This window comes from Nicrophorus vespilloides, unplaced genomic scaffold (genome assembly GCF_001412225.1).
Source record: "Nicrophorus vespilloides isolate i.1.1-1 unplaced genomic scaffold, Nicve_v1.0, whole genome shotgun sequence".
Classification (NCBI taxonomy): domain Eukaryota; kingdom Metazoa; phylum Arthropoda; class Insecta; order Coleoptera; family Silphidae; genus Nicrophorus; species Nicrophorus vespilloides.
The window spans coordinates 54,674-74,802 of NW_017099825.1; the positions used below are offsets into that span (position 1 = coordinate 54,674).

The 20,129-nt window shown below is 29.2% G+C and overlaps 1 protein-coding gene across 1 annotated transcript; it reads right to left on the bottom strand.

Moving 5' to 3' along the window:
• Positions 1-16,470: 16,470 nt before the first annotated feature.
• On the bottom strand, positions 16,471-17,028 carry LOC108565708 (nuclear cap-binding protein subunit 2-like). Its single transcript, XM_017925294.1, has 3 exons — positions 16,978-17,028; positions 16,706-16,923; positions 16,471-16,648 (listed from the first exon to the last, which is right to left on the bottom strand). The coding sequence occupies exons 1-3, from the start codon at positions 17,026-17,028 to the stop codon at positions 16,471-16,473; spliced, it is 447 nt and encodes a 148-aa protein (XP_017780783.1).
• Between the last annotated feature and the right edge of the window lie 3,101 nt (positions 17,029-20,129).

A 20,129-nucleotide genomic window follows, 5' to 3' on the forward strand; every position in this document is an offset into this window, starting at 1 on the left:
TTAGTCGCTGGATTCCGGGATGAGTCTGAAATCATCAAAAGAAAGGGCCGCACGATTTCAATGAAAGCGATCGGCCAGGCGCGAAATCATCCCACTCATCCCGAAGGATGAGATGCGCTGGCTTTTGTATTGTCTTGTCCGTTTATTTCTGCTAATGCCACCTAGGCATTGTTCAAGGATATGCCCTCATGTGTGTTGCTGCTTCTTTGTTTTTGCTTTACCAACTTCACTTAGTCTTTCTCGTGCGTTCCACATCTCTTTTCCTCGACGCGCGAATGTTTGAAAGCAGCCTTTGAGCCAATAAAAACCGTTTTAAGTGCATCCAGCCGACGCCGGAATAAACACATTAATTATTAAGGCTGTCGTCTAATGGCTTTAATTAAGTGGACACATGTTCTCTCTTTTAATTCCGACTACATTTTCTGTTCCAAATATACTAACACAATTTATACTTTTATATTTAATGAGGCTTTGTATTTAACCTCCTCAACACAACTCACAAAAAACTATCGTTTTCAATGATATTACTGTTTCGTTTCCCATTAATTTATTGAAGATGAAAAAAATGCAATTTAGTAAATTGTTCTATTCATTAGAGAAATTTATTAACCATTAAAAAAATTAACCCTAATAACTTACAAAAATATCCAAAAACTGTAGAAAAAATGGTAAATTTATAAATTTTCATACAAAATTTTTCACATCTTGCCAATTAAGATTTGTTTACAAAATTATTCTGAAAATTTATACAGCAATACCTCGCATTGTGCGGGTAATTGGACTAATTATTAGATTTTAAAACCGCATAAAAATGAAGTGTAAAAAACAGACTTGATTGTATAATTTTGTTAAAATTTTTACTAAATTAAAATTTTGTGTTGAAATTGTACTATAGTGAATTCTCACTTATTGAAACCGCACAATGCGAGACATTTGCTACATTTTATTTGCGTCAAGGACAGAAATTTAAAATGTATTAAATTCATTTAGTTTTTGTATCATGCTTAATTTACATTATTGTTTCACTAACTCTAAATTTGCTTCATTATTGAAAATAATTGAATGATCACGAAAATTGAGAAATAGTAAATGTAAATTTACATTTTTTGTCTATACTTTTAGTATGATTTGAAAAACACATTTGTTTCAGTAATATAAAATAATTGATTTTGAGAAAAACATGACACCAAATAATATATAAAAAATTTGTAAATAAATATCTAATTTTAGTGAAAATTGTCAAAATATTATAACTAAATACAAACCATATTTCATGTTCTGAAAACCTATCATAATCTTAATTGAGAAGAAAATTATGTTTTTTTTAAGTAATTTTTTGAAATACACTTCATAGTTTAATACATAATAAATCGTAAATTATTGATTAAAAATTGATGTTTTTTTTTTATGAATCGTTTTTATAGTTCGATATTTTAATTGGAGCTATTGAAAATGTATATAAAATTCACATTCTAAATATATTTTCTTCCAGTTGCACACGTATTGAAATAACGATGCACTCAAGAACAATATAAAAATGTTTTCTTGTCGAGTACAAATTGAATCAATTATTCTACCTACACCCCACTTCTCGTCCGTCATTCGTTATGCTGGAAGTGACTTTAGATCTTTTTCCAATTATGTATTATATACTTCTACGACGAAGTGTCTCTCACCCTTAGCTGTCGCATCTTACAATTATTTCCGCTTTCCTCAATTATTTTCAGCGTCCCGAACGTTCGCTCCAATAACTATAACTGAACGTAACATTTCCAATATATTTTACTCAGAATAAAATATATGCTTTGTACACGATCCAGAAATCATATTACCTCAGTTTTTTTTCTTATGTTAGTTATGTTATTTCATTATTATCAGTAATTTTAAGATATATACGATAATGTTGTTAAATTTGAGCAATTTTTAGTTAAATTATCACTTTTTCCAATACATTTTAAAAGAATTATTTTTTTATGCATTTAAAACATTGCTTTACATTACAAAATTTTTAATTACTATAATTTAGATTGAAATTTATCTAGAAAAAACATAGAAAATTAAAAAAAATCAAGTAGAATTCTTGGATTTCACAGATTTTATAAAAAAATTATTACTTTTAATTGGATTTAAACAATCAAATATACTTAATTGTAAAAAAATCAATAAAAAATATACTTTTCTAATTCTTGATTTAGAAGATTTTGTTTCATTTAATTTAGAACTCATTTTTTGTTAGTAAAAATTCATTGTAATTATTTCTTACATAACAAAGTAACAAAACTAAAGGTTAAACTAAATTAATAAACAATAATTATTGCTGATATTTGAAATTTAACTTAAATTTTATCAACTGAAAACAATATTTAAATTCGTTCTTTTTTTCTTGGATTTCATAGATTTTATAAATACTTTATTACTTTTAATTGGATTTAAACAATCAAATATTCTTAATTGTAAAAAAATCAATAAAAATTATACTTTTCACAACATATTTTCCAAATTTTTAATTTAGAAGATTTTGTTTCATTTAATTTATTTCTCATTTTTTGTTAGTAATAATTCTTTGTAATTATTTCTTACAAAACAAAGTAACAAAATTATACAAAATTAATGAACAATAATTATTGCTGAAATTTGAAATTTAACTTAAATTTTATCAACTGAAAACAATAATTAATTTCGTTCTTTTTTTTTTCATTATCCGTGTATGTTTGATATTGTACATTGAATAATCATATCCGTTTGTTTAATGTATGAAATCCATGATCATATTATTAACGGGAGACGCATAAATTATAATTAATTTTGGGCACACAATATTAAACAGCAATTAATTGCGCGCGGGCTTCGAAAGGCCGAAACAAACCCCCTTTTCGCCGCCTCCGCCTGCTGCTGCAGCCGCCTCCGTTGCTATTTATTATTATGCCACGAGGATAATCCCGTGCACATCTATATTGTGCATAAATAGTCGATACATATCATTATTTCATTCGAACAATATTGCGGGATAAGTGCATCAATATTGAAATCAGGATCTACACGTAAACGGATTAGGTATCGAATCTATCACATCATTTACAGGTGGCTCTTGTTTGTCTGTCTGTAATGCACCCTTTTTTAAATATAATTATACCATTATATATACAGTTATACCTCAGTTAACGTTACCTATGATAACTTAGTTTCAATACAACAAAGTTCGAAAATTTTGATAGTTCTAAGAATGTAGTCACTAAGAAATGCTTAAAATATGACTAAAAGTTGTATTAAAAGAAGAAAAAAAGTAGAGGAAGTTAGAAATGTATTGAATGCAGAAGATGATGGTATTTCAGTTGAAGATTTAGAAAATCTTTAGACAAACAAAAAAATAAATTTCTGCCGAAAATATGTTAACAACCAAAGATTTAATCAAAGTCTCGCATTTTCATAAGATTCGATGATTTCACCACTGCAGTGGCCTTGCTTGCAATTTTGCATAATAGAAGTTTTCTGTTTAAAGGATAGAGCATATATATCCGCCGGACGTCCACAAATGGTTAGAGGGTCCTTAAAGCGATCAGTGTTAAAAGCAATTCTTAAATAAAAATTACAACCAACTTCAGACTCATATTTTAATATGTAATTTTACTTTGTATGTAAATTTATTAAATAAAACAAAATTGTTCGACAAAAAAAACTTTTTATTTGTATGCCATAGCATTTTTACCTCTGAAAACGAAATAATTTGAAGGTAGAACGCATCATATTCGTTAATCGAGGTATGAGTCTATGAATTATCATCTGTTCTCTTCATTATACGATAATAATTGAATGGATATGTTACGAGTCATTTCGGAACTACTTCACTCGCTTTATTGCTTTCGATTACGGCCAATTCATAAATGCAGTGAAATGGAGGGCCATAGAATGGGTAAATTTAGTTTATGAATATTTTACAAAAACAACGTGATGTAACACAAATAGAATGATGATGATTTCGCTATTTAGAATTCCCGGTAATGCATTTTCTCCCCGTTTATTTTTCTTTTTTTTGTTTGTTTGTTGTTTTTGTAGTCACATATGGCTGGTGATTATTTAAGCTGTTATTAGGGGTATTCTATATTGTTTCCATATCGAAAGCTTTTAGTTTGGAAATTGATGTTTCTTTTTTCGCGTTGCATCAAAATTATTAGAAAATTAATATAAACATATTAAAATGCTTTATATAATATTTCAAATTTCATTAAAAATTAATACACAATTCATGACGTAATTGAAAGACAATTAGACAATGAAAATATAAATCTTCATTATATACAAAATGTATTATTGTTCAATATTAAGATTTTGTATGTACAAAACAAAATGAAAACTTAATTAAGAAATATATTTTGTTGTTTTGAAGCTTTTCAATTTGTATTTATTGTGAAAGATGTACAGTAAAACCTCGATTAACGCTGATTATATATAAGTTAACCCTTTGAGGACAGAACTAAAAAAATGTACTTTACACATTTTTATTTCTACAAATTATTATTATTTGTTAATGTTTAAATAAAATTATGATAAGAAAATGTGAATAGGATGTCCTGATTATCCTCCAGAATGTGGTTAGTTCCTGTTTTTATTAAGACACAAGTCCACAAATCAAGCATTTCCAAATAGTTCTATGCACTTCTTTTGATGTGTTGCAGTGTGCACATCGAAGGGGCATATGTGCTGATTTATCATATTTTGGCATACATTTTTTGTATTTGTTTCTTGCAGTTTCGTTTGACTTTCTACCATGTTTTATGACCAGTAGCTGTTAGACGAAACATCTTTGATGGCATCTCGTCAGTATTTCTTTCTCTAAATAAAACATATGCATTCACAATGGAAGAATCAAGAAAATACCAAAAAATGCGATGCCGCCATATCTGATACATAGGCAACATATATTCCAGAAAGGTTTTTACTAGAAACCGGTAGGAACTTTGAAAATGAATTTTAAATTTGTGTTGTAAATTTAAAGTTGTCCTAAAAGGATTAATCAGAATTTGATGATTTTTTTAATTTAAAAAAAAATAGATTTTTTTTCTAATTTGATATAAAACACTCTTTTTTACATTCTAAGAATAACAACAAAAAGTTATACTATTGATTTGTTCTTGATCTTTAAAATATATTTTTAATTCATTTGGTTACTTCTAAAAACAATAAAGATTTATAAGTATTTCAAATGATTAAAAAGTAATATTTATTGGTTCAGAAACAAAATTTGTAAGTGAAACTTTATAAAAATATAATATATTTTATAATTTGTACTAATTAAAATAAATTGACTGCAACAATAATTGAACTTAATTTTTAATACTGAAACTTAAGTTAATGTTGTAGTGAAATTCATAAATATTTTAAAATCAATCCATTAATGAAATTTGTTTTTTTTTTATTATAAAATATTAATTTTACAACATATTTTGGAAAATCTGTATGTTTTTTTTTTATTAATTTTTGTGTTATTATTAAATTTATTATTTAGTCAATTTGGTCTAACTTTAAGTAAATCTCATTTTATTTTGTAACGTTTAAAATATTAATTAGATTTAAATTGGATTCAATTTTACAATTACAACAAAATCTATATTTATTTATTTTTTATAAACAATATAAATATTTCATTTAAAAGTAATTTAAATAAAATTATTTTCTCTTAATTTTTTATTTATTAAATAAAGTAATTAAATTTTATTATTTTTCTCTAAAGTATACAATCCATGTTCATATTGGAGCTTCCCAAATAGATTTATTCAATATTAATCTCTTTTTTTGTTCATTAATTCAGCAACTAATTTTCATACACACTAAACTCTCATTAGGTCTAACGTATTAATTTGATAACAGTTGCGTTTTTATCATAAACAATAATACCATATTGGTATATAGATGTATATCGATGTTAATCCACAGTTGATGCATCTTCATTACTAAACAAAACAAAAAAAAACGATGACACATGGCACGACTTGATGCAAACCGGCTGACTTTAATGCTGGCTAATAGCCGTTCTCCGGTAATTTGGAGCACTTTTCCCCGATAAAATCTCTGAATAAATGCGGAGCTCTCCCCTTAAAATAAAACAAATGAAAAAAAAAAAGAGAGCGCACGTTATAATCGATTAAATCTATCCGCAGTTTTGTAAATGTGTCATGTCCACGGCCCTTAATTAAGACCCGTCTCCCGACGACATAAACAATAGTTAATTAACATTTTTCCGCTAGCGATGCCACTTAATTAACAGAGAACAACTTTTTAACCGCTGATTTTTGATTTTCTATATAGTTTCCTTGTGTCCCTTACACACACACACTTTTTTTTGTTCTGGTTCGGTTTTCGCTGCGCATTCTTCGATCCGCAGATGTAGGTCGGGAACATTAATTAAAAGTTTCTAATTAATGGTCGTCGCTCGTTCGTTCATCTTTGCCCTTTTTTTTTTGGTCGGTCCTCCAAACCCCCCGACATTTTTTTTCCTGTTTTGTCCCTTCCTCTGTTTTCACTAATACTAGAATGTGCGCTTTAGTTTGGTGACCATCCAAATTTTCGGGGCTTTGACAAACTGAAGTCGTCGCAAATAAAATGGACGGGAATTTCCTGTTTCCGGTTTGGAGTTGGGCCAAGAACGGTCGTTTTAAAAAGCAATCCGAGTCGAGGAATTAAGCAATTTCTTTTAACTATCGAAGTCGATTCTGCACTACTACTCTTTGTCTTCGTCCTTATCCTTCTTGCATTCAGTCACAAAACAGGCAATGATGAATCGCCGGGGAATAATTTCGACGTCGGCCCTTAAACCTCCCGGCAATTAAACCTTGGGGGAGGACGCATGTGGCCGGTGTTGAGGCCCAATCTATCATTTCGTCTCTAATTACCAAGTCCGATGAAGTGCGGAGCATTAATAATAAGTGTGCGAATGGAGGATCCCATATGGAAATCCAAATTGTTTGCGGTTGACGCTTCTGGAATTGATGCAGCCGCTTGTGGCTTCTTCATTTTTCCTTCGGTTTGGAGACATGAGTGGAAGTGAGAGATGATTTCACGTGGATTTGTGTGATAGAGAAAGATAGTTTATCGGACGTGGGCTGGAGAGGAGGTCTTGGCAGTTGTAGTAAGTAGTACTGCTAGTAGGTATCAATCAGGCATTCGCCACGAGATTGCCGAACGCAATTACCACTACGTTGGTGGGCTTTGATTAAGGCGAAAGTATAAGTATTTTGTTCGTCCTCTCACATCCGTTACTCTTCCAAACACAGCTCAATTTAAAAAATAAAGAAATAAACTTCTAGAGTTAATTTACCAACTTTCAATAGTTATTGACAATGAAAAAGTTAATTTAGTTTTTATAGTCTACAAAAAGGTTTTGGCATCATTTTACTATATAAAAAAATCGATATTGTATCGATATTTTAAATTATGAAATTCTTGAGTAAAACTTGATGAAATCAATTTCTAATATACTTAAACTAAAACTTATCGAAATCTAAGTATAACTTATGTACCCCAAGGAACTATACTTTGTCTTATTTCGCAACTTATCTAAATATAAGTTGTAGATAAATTTACTATCAACTTAGTATATAGTTTTTGGGCTTTATAATAGAAATCCACATATACTTGCTTTGGTGTGAAGGAATATCTTTCTCATTCTTTCTCATGTTAATTTACATTTAAATTGATGTTTATAATGAGAAATATTATTAAGTAATTGATAAAAAAGTTTGTAAACTAACATCGAAAAAGTTGACATTTTTTAAAATAATATTTAAAACACAAGAAAAGTGTACATAAAAAAAAATTCTCAGTATGTTTGGTCACCTTGGGTTTATTGCATAAGTCGAAGTATGTTAATTTTATTATGAAGAAAAGTTGCTAAAACACTTGACAAAAAAATAATGATATATTATTATAAGATATCTGAGAAAATATGGTAACATTGTAGAGTGACTTTGCATTTTACATATAATCAGTTAAAAAATTGAAGTGTTCGAGTTCTCACTTTGACGATTTATGGTGATTTTATACAAGGATTAGCGAATCAGTAATTTCCCATGCGCAATTTCGCAGTCTCGCCGATTTCGGGAGCGGCCGAAAACCAATTTTCTGCCGTTTTTCTCTTATCCGCCCTTATTATTATTTTTTTTTTTAATTCCATCGAAAAAATGACCGTTTCGTGCGCAATTTGTCGGCGATGAAATAATGAAAAATAAAATTTAAAAAAAGGAATACTGTATGAGGGGGGTAGGGACATATAATCCGTGAGGGTTGAAATGAAAAGTGGCTTTGCGAAAAAGTGAATTAATGCGATTAAGCGTGTATATGAATTAGATTTTAAATATTTAACAGTGAATTAGCGATAAATCACGCGAGCTTGAGCCACCTTCCATCCAACCCCTCCGCTTTTTGTCACGGATAAATATTAAAAGCATATTTCACACGTCGCATTTCACGAAAACACTTATATTTCCATGGAAATTAATTGCGTACGCATTCGTCGGACACAATTATGAATATATTTATATAGCGGCGCAGCTGAAATTCCGGAAGTTGTTATTTTCGTACGCCGTTATTAATTGTCGGTGTATTTTCGTACTTCCTTAATTGTCATTATATCAGGATAATTGGAGCATTTTCCTACTAAGTTAACATATTCTATACTGAATACTTGTCAAGTAGTATGTACTGAGCTACTCGTAAAACTATATTCACAAAAACCTTACTTGAAAAATATAATAGCACACAGATAAATTGGATAGAAATCTCAAAGCTAATGAAAATATAAGCTAATGAATATAATAAGTGCACGTGTTGTTCCCCCTCATGTCAACTTATAGAAAAGCTATAAAAAAATACTCGAAATCAAATATATTTAAGTGGACACAACACCTTCACGTTAATTGTAGAAATGTCAAATTTAATGAAAATATTGTCTACTACAATTTAAATTCACTCTGCATTTCAACTTGATATTTTTCAATAATAATTATAATTAGTACAAAAACCTTCCCCCTAATATCAAATTATAGAAAAATCTACTGAAATAAATTACGCAAATTTAAATATATTTGACTGGACACAAATTTAATGAAAACATTGTCTATTTGAACTCTACAATTGATATTCACTAGTATTATTTCATAATATCTTCATTTAGTATTGCGTAATGAGTAATAATCACTTAGAGATTTTAATTAACTTGGACACAACATCTAGAATCTAATTAAATTGACCACACATTGTGTAATAACACCAAATGTTACCAAAATTAATGATCAAAAGAAACAAGAAACGTACAGACAACAATAAAACTGCTGCATATTGCAAATTCGATACAGCAATATGTAAAGGGTTGGGGAAGATAATCGGCGAGTTCATAAAAGCTGTGGAGTCATTAGACCGAAACCTGGGGGTCTGAAGCGCTAGACTCGACGAGGAGTAGCTGTAGTTAAGCTGCTTCCTCTTTTTCACATTCTATCTGTGTGAGTGTATTTTTTTTTCTTATCCCGTGCACGAGGGGATGCAAAAATTGTACGTAAGAATGGAGAGAGGAAAAGGGAACGTGGAGTGGGCGAACGAGCCCTCGCCAAGGCATTGTTATGATGTCGAGTGGCGGTGCAATTTCAATTAACAAGGAAATACGAGGGGAAACGGAAAAAAAGCGAGAAAATCTGAGTCTGCAGGAGACAAGCGAAAAATAAACAACAACAACAGAAAAAGTTTCTACTTATTATGTTCTTAGGTAGGTGTTACTTCACATGCAGTTAATTACTTACAGTAAAAAAAAAGTACAATACAAGTTAATAAATCTAGAAAATATTGATCGTATGAAGTTTATTTCTTGCATTTTTACACCTTAAATTCTAATAAGAAGTAACGAATGTTTCAATATAATTAATACAAATTAAACAATATTTACAAACATTTTATACACAAAAGTCTTCAAATTATTTTTTTTTGTTAGATATGTAACAAAAAATAAATATTTTGATTTGAGTTATGTATGATGTGAAAAAAGTACTTGTAAAGAATCGAAAATTGGGGGAAATATTATGGGACTCTTGGGAAGGACAAAGTTCGGAACGTGAAATTTTATGTTACGTGTCTTCCACCAATTAGAATTTTCTTGACAAAGTGGTACGATCAGTTACATAATAGCAAAATTACAATGTGTATAACGTCAGATTATCAATCAAATGAAATTAATATTGTCCATTAATTATTAATGTTTGTTAATATTTTTCAAAAAATTTGGTAATATTTACTAACATTTAGATAAATTTAGTAATATTTATCAACATTTTGTAGAATTTCGTAAGCATTTATTAGAATTTTGTACCATTTAGTAACAACTTATATTCCTAATATCAGTATATTTTTAGTCCTTAATGATTTATATCAGTAATGTTTTATAAAATATTAATTTCAAAATCCAAATGAGAAGTAAATAAATTATTGAATATTTTTCTAATTAACTGTGGATTTTGGTAATAAATAATGGATTTAAGTTATTTGCATCTGATTTTCAGTTCTATAGAGATAACAAATTTAATTCTGGAGGTGAAGAACTGAAGTTATAATTTGGCTGTAAATACGTCTATTTAAATAAATTATGAGTTGCCAGAAATATGTGCACTAATATTGACTGTGCAAACATAAAATAACGTCGGCTCGAAACTCAAAGGTGGAAACCGAGCCCGAGGTCTAAACGTTGACAAATATGTAATGGAAAAGGCAATAAAGCCGTTTCACATTCTGTTGAAAAATCCACTCAGCCGCTGTCGGCAATCTTGTAAAAGTTAACTTGAAAGTACGATTTTATTAGTCATTGCATTGCCGCACAAAGTCAATCTCGCATGCAAACAAAAAAAAACACGTACTCTTAAACGTAATCATAATGCAGTTAAAAATAAATGAGCCACTGCGAAATTGCTAAATAAGAAATCAAAAACGTAAAGTTTTGTATACATTTATTGTATAATTACTTCTTTTTTCAAATTTGATCCTAAATTACAGGAAATTGACAGATAGAAGCTATTGATTGATAGCTTGTATAGTTTATGAGAAACACGATGATTTGTAAAGATACCTGGTTTAATAAAATTTTAAAAATATGTTCGTTTTTAAAGTTTTACAATATCAACAATATATTCAATAAAACTAAATAAAAGTTATATATAAATATGTGCTTTGTACAATTCAAAGAGTTGACAATATTATTCTTGAGTAAATCAAAGGTTTAAACTCTATTAAAAAGTTGATATTAGTTCACGAGGAAACAGCACGCAGGGTGTCGAGAATGGCTCGGCAAATACAAACCCTATTTTATTCTTATTGCCGGAAGGGATGTCGGAAATAACTGGAAAACATTAGGGTGCAACAGGACCCTCGGAACTATCGAACTACATTATGTATAGGTCGGAACAATTATTTAGTTTCGTTAGGCCGTATTTTGGGATTTTGCGGCACCAAAAACGCCCCACATTCACAGATTTGCAAAACATCCGCAGGCCTCGCAGACCCTAGTTTGTACTTCAGATTCAGAAAGGATTAAAATCAATTTGTAACACAAAATCAATAACAAATTCACTTAATACAGTTTATACTTATGATTCATTCAAATCTGTTTTAAACAAATATAAATTAATAGTAAATATTTGTATAATAATATTTGTTTTTCAATGATTAAAATACATTTTATGATTCGATAATTTCTATTTCATTCATAAAGATATTCTTTACAACTTATAATAATTAAATATTTTTCAATATGACATTTCATTGTCATAATATGACCATAAATTGATGTTTATGTTGCGTAGGAGTGCTTTTGTCAAGTTTGATTTTTGACAGTTTTGACCCTTAAACTTTGAAGGTTATATATCTTAGGTGTCCCAAATGCTATAATGCTGGAATATTGGACATTTATCTTAAAAATGACCCTAAAATGACCTTTGTTCTGTATATAGCTGCTGAGCAATTCATTCAAATCTGTTTTAAACAAATATAAATGAATAGTAAATATTTCTTTAATCAAATTTGTTTTTCAGTGATTTTATCAATAACATATTTCGATAATTTGTATTTCATTCATATTCAACCTATAATAATTAAATATTTTTCAATATGCCATTTCATTTCAATATGACCTTAAATTGATGTTTATGTTGCATAGGTGTGATTTTGACAAGTTTTATTTTTGACAGTTTTATCCCTAAAACTTTGAAAGTTATTTATCTTAGGTGTCCCAAATGCTATAATGCAGGAAATCTTGGACTTTTATCTTTAAAATGACCCTAAAATGACCTTTGTTCTGTATTTAGCTGCTGAGCAATTTAATGATTTTGACATGTCCTAAGTATAAATTAATTTGTAATCAACAATAATCTATGAATCAATCATGATTGTGTAATGATTACAAAACATTAATATTACATAATAAATTACATAAAATCCAGATTAATAAAGAAAATTAATATATTAACTAATTGGATAATTTTTGTTATAGAAGTCAGTATTAATTTGGGTTTTGTAATGTAAAGTCAATAGGAAATCTGTGTTCTGAATGTTCGAGATTACGATTTCTTGGATAGTAAAAAAAAACTGCGCATAATCCGTTAGAGATAGGAGAGATGTACTTATAAATTATATAACAATCTTTATCAGCTCGAGATAAATTATGTTTGTTCCGTTGGCAATAGCCATAAATTCCAGGCTGCGAGAGACTTAATCTTCGTGCCGAATGATTCGGGAAAAAGGGCCGTCGGCGCATACAAATTTCATCTTTGCCCTTTCCCATTTCGAGCAACCCACGCCAGGAATCCGAAGATGAGAATAAGGATGAGAATGAAGGAGATTCGCAGCGGCTGTTTGTTTGGTTCTGCTGCCGCCGCCGCCGAAACAAACCGAAGAGATAGCCTCCTCGTCCACTAATAAATAAACTGAAATAAATATTGTTTGCACGGGGCAAATACACCTTTCATTCCAGCAGCGGCGAAAGGTAAATACCGAAACTATTGTTGCACGTAGAGACAGATGTTTTCATTTCTTTATAAAAGAAAGAATACAAAATAAAATAGAGATCATATTTTGTACAACCGCTATGGATATGTTTCTATTTATTTTTTTTTGGCGAGCTTTATTTTCGGTTTCAGGCGATCTTCACGCTCAAATGAACCCTTTATTGAATTTCGCCCTTACCTTTCCGCCCTATTCCCTTTTTTTCCATCATCTCTCTCTATCTATCTCTTTCCTTTTATTTCTAACGCGCTCTTCATCAACCATCCAAATTCTTGAATACATTCCCCCTGTTTGCAAACAAATTACAAACCGCCAAAAGAGGAAGCAGCTCATCCGATCCTTAATGTTATTTTCTTATTTTTGCGCCAAGTAATCGCGAGTTAATTAGACGTTTACTCGCGATTAAATCTCATCGTCGTCGTCTCCGGCGTTTAACCCGAATTCTTGAAATCGTGACTGTTATTAAGCATAAAGTTACACGCTTCCCGTCTCGATCCGCCATCTGTTCTCGCCGTCAGCAAATTCCACTTACAAAAATGAATATTTTCTCTCCTCTATTTCATACACATAATACAAAACATATTTTATTTGCATACTCAAAAGTCGTGATTTCTATCTCCATATTGTTCTTGTTTGTTTTTTTTTTATGTTGTTCATACTTCCATTCGTTTCGTTTATGTATAGTTTTCACTTTGTTTGATGGTTGAAAGCGCGAGCCCTTAATTCGCGAGAATACACGGCAAATTAAATTTAATCCGGAGGAAAGTTACACTCGTTCGCGAAATGAAACAACAGCAAACATGAAGGAAAACTGCTATTTACTAGATGAAAATCCACTTTTAAGATAACTAGACAAATGTGATTTATTTTACAGACGTATTTCATATCTAATAATTGAATAACTGTTCCTGACAAAGAATCTATACTATCATACAATAAAATCGTTTTTTTTTAAATACAAATTATCTAAATTGTTTAAATGATTACAAAATTTAATGATTTGAACTTGTGCTTTTATAACAATTTTTTTTCCAGTTTTAGATTAAGCTAGTATTAGTATTTTATTCAAAGAAACTCAATTAGAGATAACTAACTTTCAATTAACATTAATTATTACTTACTTATTATTACTTAAAGTGTTATAGAAGCGGTAAAAGATTGTAATTAATCGCATATATAATAAAAAGTAAGTTATATAATCATTGTTGAAATGTAGCGATGAGCAGATCATAAATATGTTTATGATTAAAGTGTTAAAAGGTATTGCGAGTATGTGTTTACAGCCAGCAATTGTATTAAATCTGAGCTTGCTGTTGAAGTCGAGTGTATTGCATCAGTGGGGTGCGGGGATGATGGTTTTGAACGCAGAACGAGGTGTTGTGTTTCATAAATAAATCGCTTAAATCATGATTTGTCCCGTCGTCGTAGCAAGTCATAAACTTCTTGACTTAGAGCCAAGACTCCGCCTCGTGTCGTCGCATTCTAATATTTCACCTCCTTGTTACTCCTACTGTAATCACCATAAATCACGAAGCCGTTCTATTAGAAACGCGACAACGGACCATTGTCTCTTATAAATCGCATTTCTCCATCTCTCATTCCATCCACATTATTTTTTTTTCTTCATCCCTCCGGCTCTCTCTCCCAGTCATCCTTCCCAGCTCGCCACTTCCTTCCGCTCCTTATTTATTTATTTCCCTTTTCACGCATGTTAATCTTCCACATCCATTCCCCAGTCCGCAATTCGTTTTCTGGTACATTTGTCTGTTTGTTTGGTTTTGTTGCGCTGCTCAAGATTCTTTAGACACCAAATGTCAATCTAATAAATAGTAATAATGTAGAATTGTTCACAAGTGATGCAGTTTCTAATTATTTACAACACAAATAATGTACAAATTTTTGTATTCATGTATATAACAATTCAAGCAATAGTCTTTTCCGGTTCAGGAGAACCACCGTATTCTTCTGAACCGGAATGAAGAAGCAATTCAAAGTGCAATGTTTTATCACGAAATTCAAAGTTTTCCATTGTTTCGAAAATTACAAAAGTAGCATCATTAAAACCACTGTTACTTGTAAACTGAACTTCAAATTGCCATGAAATTTTGACAGGCTTCAAACCTGAAGGTTAGTACTTCCTAAAAATCATATGGATTTGTCGATAGAGGCGCCATCTATATGTCATTCTATGAACTTTTTGATGGTATTTATGTTAATTTAAAGAATAAAAACTAATTACGTATTTAAGCTTAAATTAATAGATACAAAATAAAAAGAAAATACAAAACAATAAAACCCTTCATTGTTTTATGTAGTCAATAACTTTTAAAAAGTTTAATAATTTAAAAATATGTTCGTTTTCAAAGTTTTACAATATCAACAATATCTTCAATTAAAATAAATAAAAGTTATATAAGAATATGTGCAATTCAATGTGCAATGTTTTATCAACACACGAAATTCAAATTTTTCCATTGTTTCGAAAATTATAAACGTAGCATCACTAAAACCACTGTTACTTGTAAACTGAACGTCAAATTGCCATGAAATTTTGACAGGTATCGCCTGAAGGTTGGTACTTCTTAAAAATCATATGGATTTGTCGATAGAGGCGCCATCTATATGTCATCCTACGACCTTATTGATGTTATCTACGTTAATTTAAAGAATACAAACTAATTACGTATTTTAGCTTAAATTAATAGATACAAAATAAAAAGAAAATACAAAACAATAACACGTAAACAATAACCAATAAAACACTTCATCGCTTTATGTACTCAATAAGTTTTAGAAAGTTGAATAATATAAAATTTCCGAGAAAAAAATAATATGTAAACTTGTTTATTGGCCCTCGCCTTTATACAGTTTCACTAGGTTCTCAGAAAACGTTATCAGCTCCACTCACCTCGTTTTCTTGTATTGTATACCTGACCGAACACATTAGGCCGTCCCTATAAAACAACAACTTATTAACAATAATGTTATGCTTTCTGGACTAATCGTTCCGTCTCGTACAGATTCAGGAATTGCAATTTAAGCTTCAGCAGCTTCCTCAGACCTTTCTTGACAACTTGCGGGAATGACAAAAGTCCCAGCGTGTGACTAATTTCATAAATTCTGCATAAATCATAGCCTCATCTATCCCTGGAAAAGCAACAACTATATCTTGGATAGTGTTCTTGATCAAATGCATCTGAGATGTGTGCAGGATCTGTTGATATAATCAAAACTGAGTCCCGTACTTTTGAAAGTTGAATACCTAAAGTGCAACTATTTCATAACATTTACCTTGCCTTCTTAAAAAAAATACATACATGCATTAGGTAAGAAACAAAATAATCAATTTCTGTGCAAAATTATTATTCTAGACTTTATTATATACAGTAAAATATTGTTCCACTCAAATGGAATTGTTTTCAAATAAATGTTGTTTTAATTTCAAAATTTCTGAGCCACAATTTTCCCATAACCTCCCCTGCCTGAATCATAATCTGTTCTATATTCATCACGAACTTGTCCACCAGTTTTACCTCTGCCATACTGTCTACCTTCAATGAATCCTGCATCCCAATCAGTTCTCACTACTCTGTTATCCAAAATAGTTCCATTAACATATCTACAAAAACAATATATTTTTAGTCACTAATTGAAGCACACTACAATTAACACTTACCTTAAAGCGTTTCCAGCATCTTCTCTATTATAATATTCCACAAAACAAAATCCACAAGGTGTCTTCTTGTATTTATCTAATCCCATGATAATTCTCTTAACATCTCCACATCTACTAAATAGTTCGTATATTTGTTCTTCTGTTGTAAAGAAAGACAAATTTCCTACATAGAGAGTAGTGGTTAATCTCAAGAGTTTATCCTGGTCACCTCTACTACCCTGGAATAGTTAAAAATAAACGCATGCATTCAAAATATACACAATTATATTTACCTTAAAAAGTTGGTCACGGTATGAACTCAGTTTAATTGATGGTGAAGACATTTTTGGATATTTTCTAGAATTCTCCAATAACCTTTCAACACAAAAGCTCAACTAATACTGAATACTATTTTTGTTTATATATCATTGCAAACATAAACGTGAATATGAAAATTACCCACTGATACCAACAGTTACATTGTCACCAACAGCAAAAAATAAATTTAAACTATTTAAGATTTCTTTGAAAAATTCATCATTTATGAAAAAATATTTAGCTATAATAATTACGATAAATGACACCAAATTAGACACCGTTGAGAGTATGTTAGAAACAAATTTAAACTAATCATTGTTTATTGATATTTCACGAAAAGCTTGAAAAAATGGATAATATAAATAATATTAAAACCATGAAAATATAAATACATTTTTAGACGTTTCTTAATATTTTTGCTTATAATAAAAAACAGTTTAAAATTTATAAATTTCATGCAATTATTAAATAGTAAATGATTAGATTTAACTAATTATTAGTAATTAATTGCGTTTTTATGAATTTCAAGAAAAAATTGGCAAAAAAACATAATAAATTATTACGTAACAACCAAACCAATTTCAACTTGAAAAATCGCACTAAAAAAGCATTTATTTATTATAGTCCTTTGAAGTTGTATTGTTAAAAAAACGGACAATATAAATAATAATGAAGCTATCAAAATAAATTTTCACAAAAAAAAAAGTGCATAAATGGTAGAGTCCGCCACGTAATGTGAGAATTTATTTTATAATATGGAATAGTTTAAAATTTATACGCGTTATTATTTTTCGAGCGGAATATAAAAAAAAAATGCAGGGGACTAAAAGCCCTGAGGGCGGATATGTGGTTGGATTTCGCTTCCGCTTTTTCATATAAATATTTTTTTTTAAATTTAATTTTTTGCTTTTGCGTTCGTTGGGTAAAAAAAATACTAGTATTTACATTTTTTTATGAAATTGCATTACGCGGTGCATTTAATATTTTCCGCAAAAAGTACTAAACGATGTCCAAGTACGTCCAATCCCTTGTGGATTCTGAAAACATCAATTTATTTATTTATTCGATTGTTTTAAAAAAATTTGTTTTCTTTTTTTTGTAAAATTTTCGTAGCTTTTACTGCTTCAGCATCAGAATTTCTAGTTTAAATCTATTTATTGAGTGTAATAGAAAAACGTAATAAATACGAACAATTTACTTATATTGATCATTTATAAGGTGACCAATCGTCCTTCTTTAGGAAGGACAGTTCTTTGGTTCTGTCCTTCCTCGAAAAGTGTCCATCTACCGGGTTTCTAAATGATATTTAGAAACCAGCGTTTCTTAACCTATGAAGCGCGACCTAATTTTGAGTTGACTCAGTGACAGCTGTCATCTTGTGTCAACGTGGAATCCGAATTTTTAGTTTAAATCGAATTTTTGTTTGTTTATTTTATTGAGTAAAAACGTAATAAATATGAAGAATTTTCTGATATTGATTATTTGGAAATCAGCGTATCTTAACCTTAGTGACAGCTTGGCTTAATGACAGCTGTCACTTTGTGTCTGCGAGGAATTGGTAAAAAAACTCTAATAACAACTATAAACAAATATGTTGACTGGTGAGTCAAAAAAGTTGGGTCGCAAAATGACAGCTGTCATTGGATAACGCGAAATGACAGCTGTCACCTTATGTCAAAGTGAGGAACGCTAATTTAGACTGCATTATCAAGACATGATATTAATTACAATATCATTAATTATTACTTAAATCAAACCTTAATTAATGCAAATTCAATTATAATATATTATAGATTGAATCTAAAATTACAGTATTCTATTTCGGAATTCCTACTTTAACTGTCATTAATATGAAATCAATTTGACATTAATTAGGAATTAATATATAACATAATTAGTTTAATTATTAATGATCAATGTAATCCACTTTTAATGTGTTTATTTGATTTTGTACAGTTAAATACAAACATTAATTTCTATTTACTATTAATATTAAATTAATATTTGATTCACACTTCATTCATACACTTAATTAAATTTTTATTATTAATTCAATCTGTTTCTTATAATTTAATACCATTATGTGATTTTTCGAAATGTTTAATTAATATATTTATCTAAATTTAGTAGTAAAGTTTCATAGCACGACTGAAATCAATTGTATTTATTGATTGTCGTAAGTTTATTAATAAAAAAACATATATTATCATTTTCCCAATTTTTTGTATTGATTTCAAATAAATTCTATACAAACAAGCATTTAACAAAAAAAAACTAATGCTTTATTAATATTTCACGAGAGAAACAATTATAATTTTCACCTTTTGTTACAATGTATCTAATTTTACTTTAGTCAATGATATTTGAGTGTTTTTCCACTAATAAAATTATTGCTATGTATGTTTTTTTTATCATCATCACCTTGTAATAATCGAGTAGCACAAAAAACAGAGCAATCATTGCGGCAAATGGATTCGACAAAAACTTTTACTACAACTTTTATTAATAAAAATTAAATATTAAAATGATTGTATTAATAAAATTGGTGGATAATGGACTAATTGATAAATAAAATATTTATAGTAATAACTCCAATATTCAATAGAACTTGACTTCACTTTATCGGACATAAAAATTTAATAGTAATTACCAATACAATTACTTGATTTCCAAGTGAAATTCGATATTGTTTTGTTGTATTATTCATAAAAATGTTACTGAAATAAATTGAAATTAAAGTTGTCTAGTTAATTAAATAACTTTCATAATTTTCTTTCTTATTTTTAAATATCTTTAATTTTATTTAAGTATTCTTATGTAGAAGTCTGATTTTTGATGTCATTGTTTTTTTTCTTGTTACTATTGATGTAATTCAGTATTTTTCGTGTATCCAAATATCTTTATTTATCTTTATATATTATTAAGCATAAGTGTGATTATTGATGTCATTCAGTTTTTTCCAATTTTCAAATATCTTTAATTTTTTTTAAGTATTCTTCAACATCAGTGTTATTCGTATATTCAAATATCTTTATTTATCTTTATATATTCTTAAGCATAAGTGTGATTATTGATATCATCTAGTTTTTTTTTCCAATTTTTAAATATCTTTAATTTTCTTTAAGTA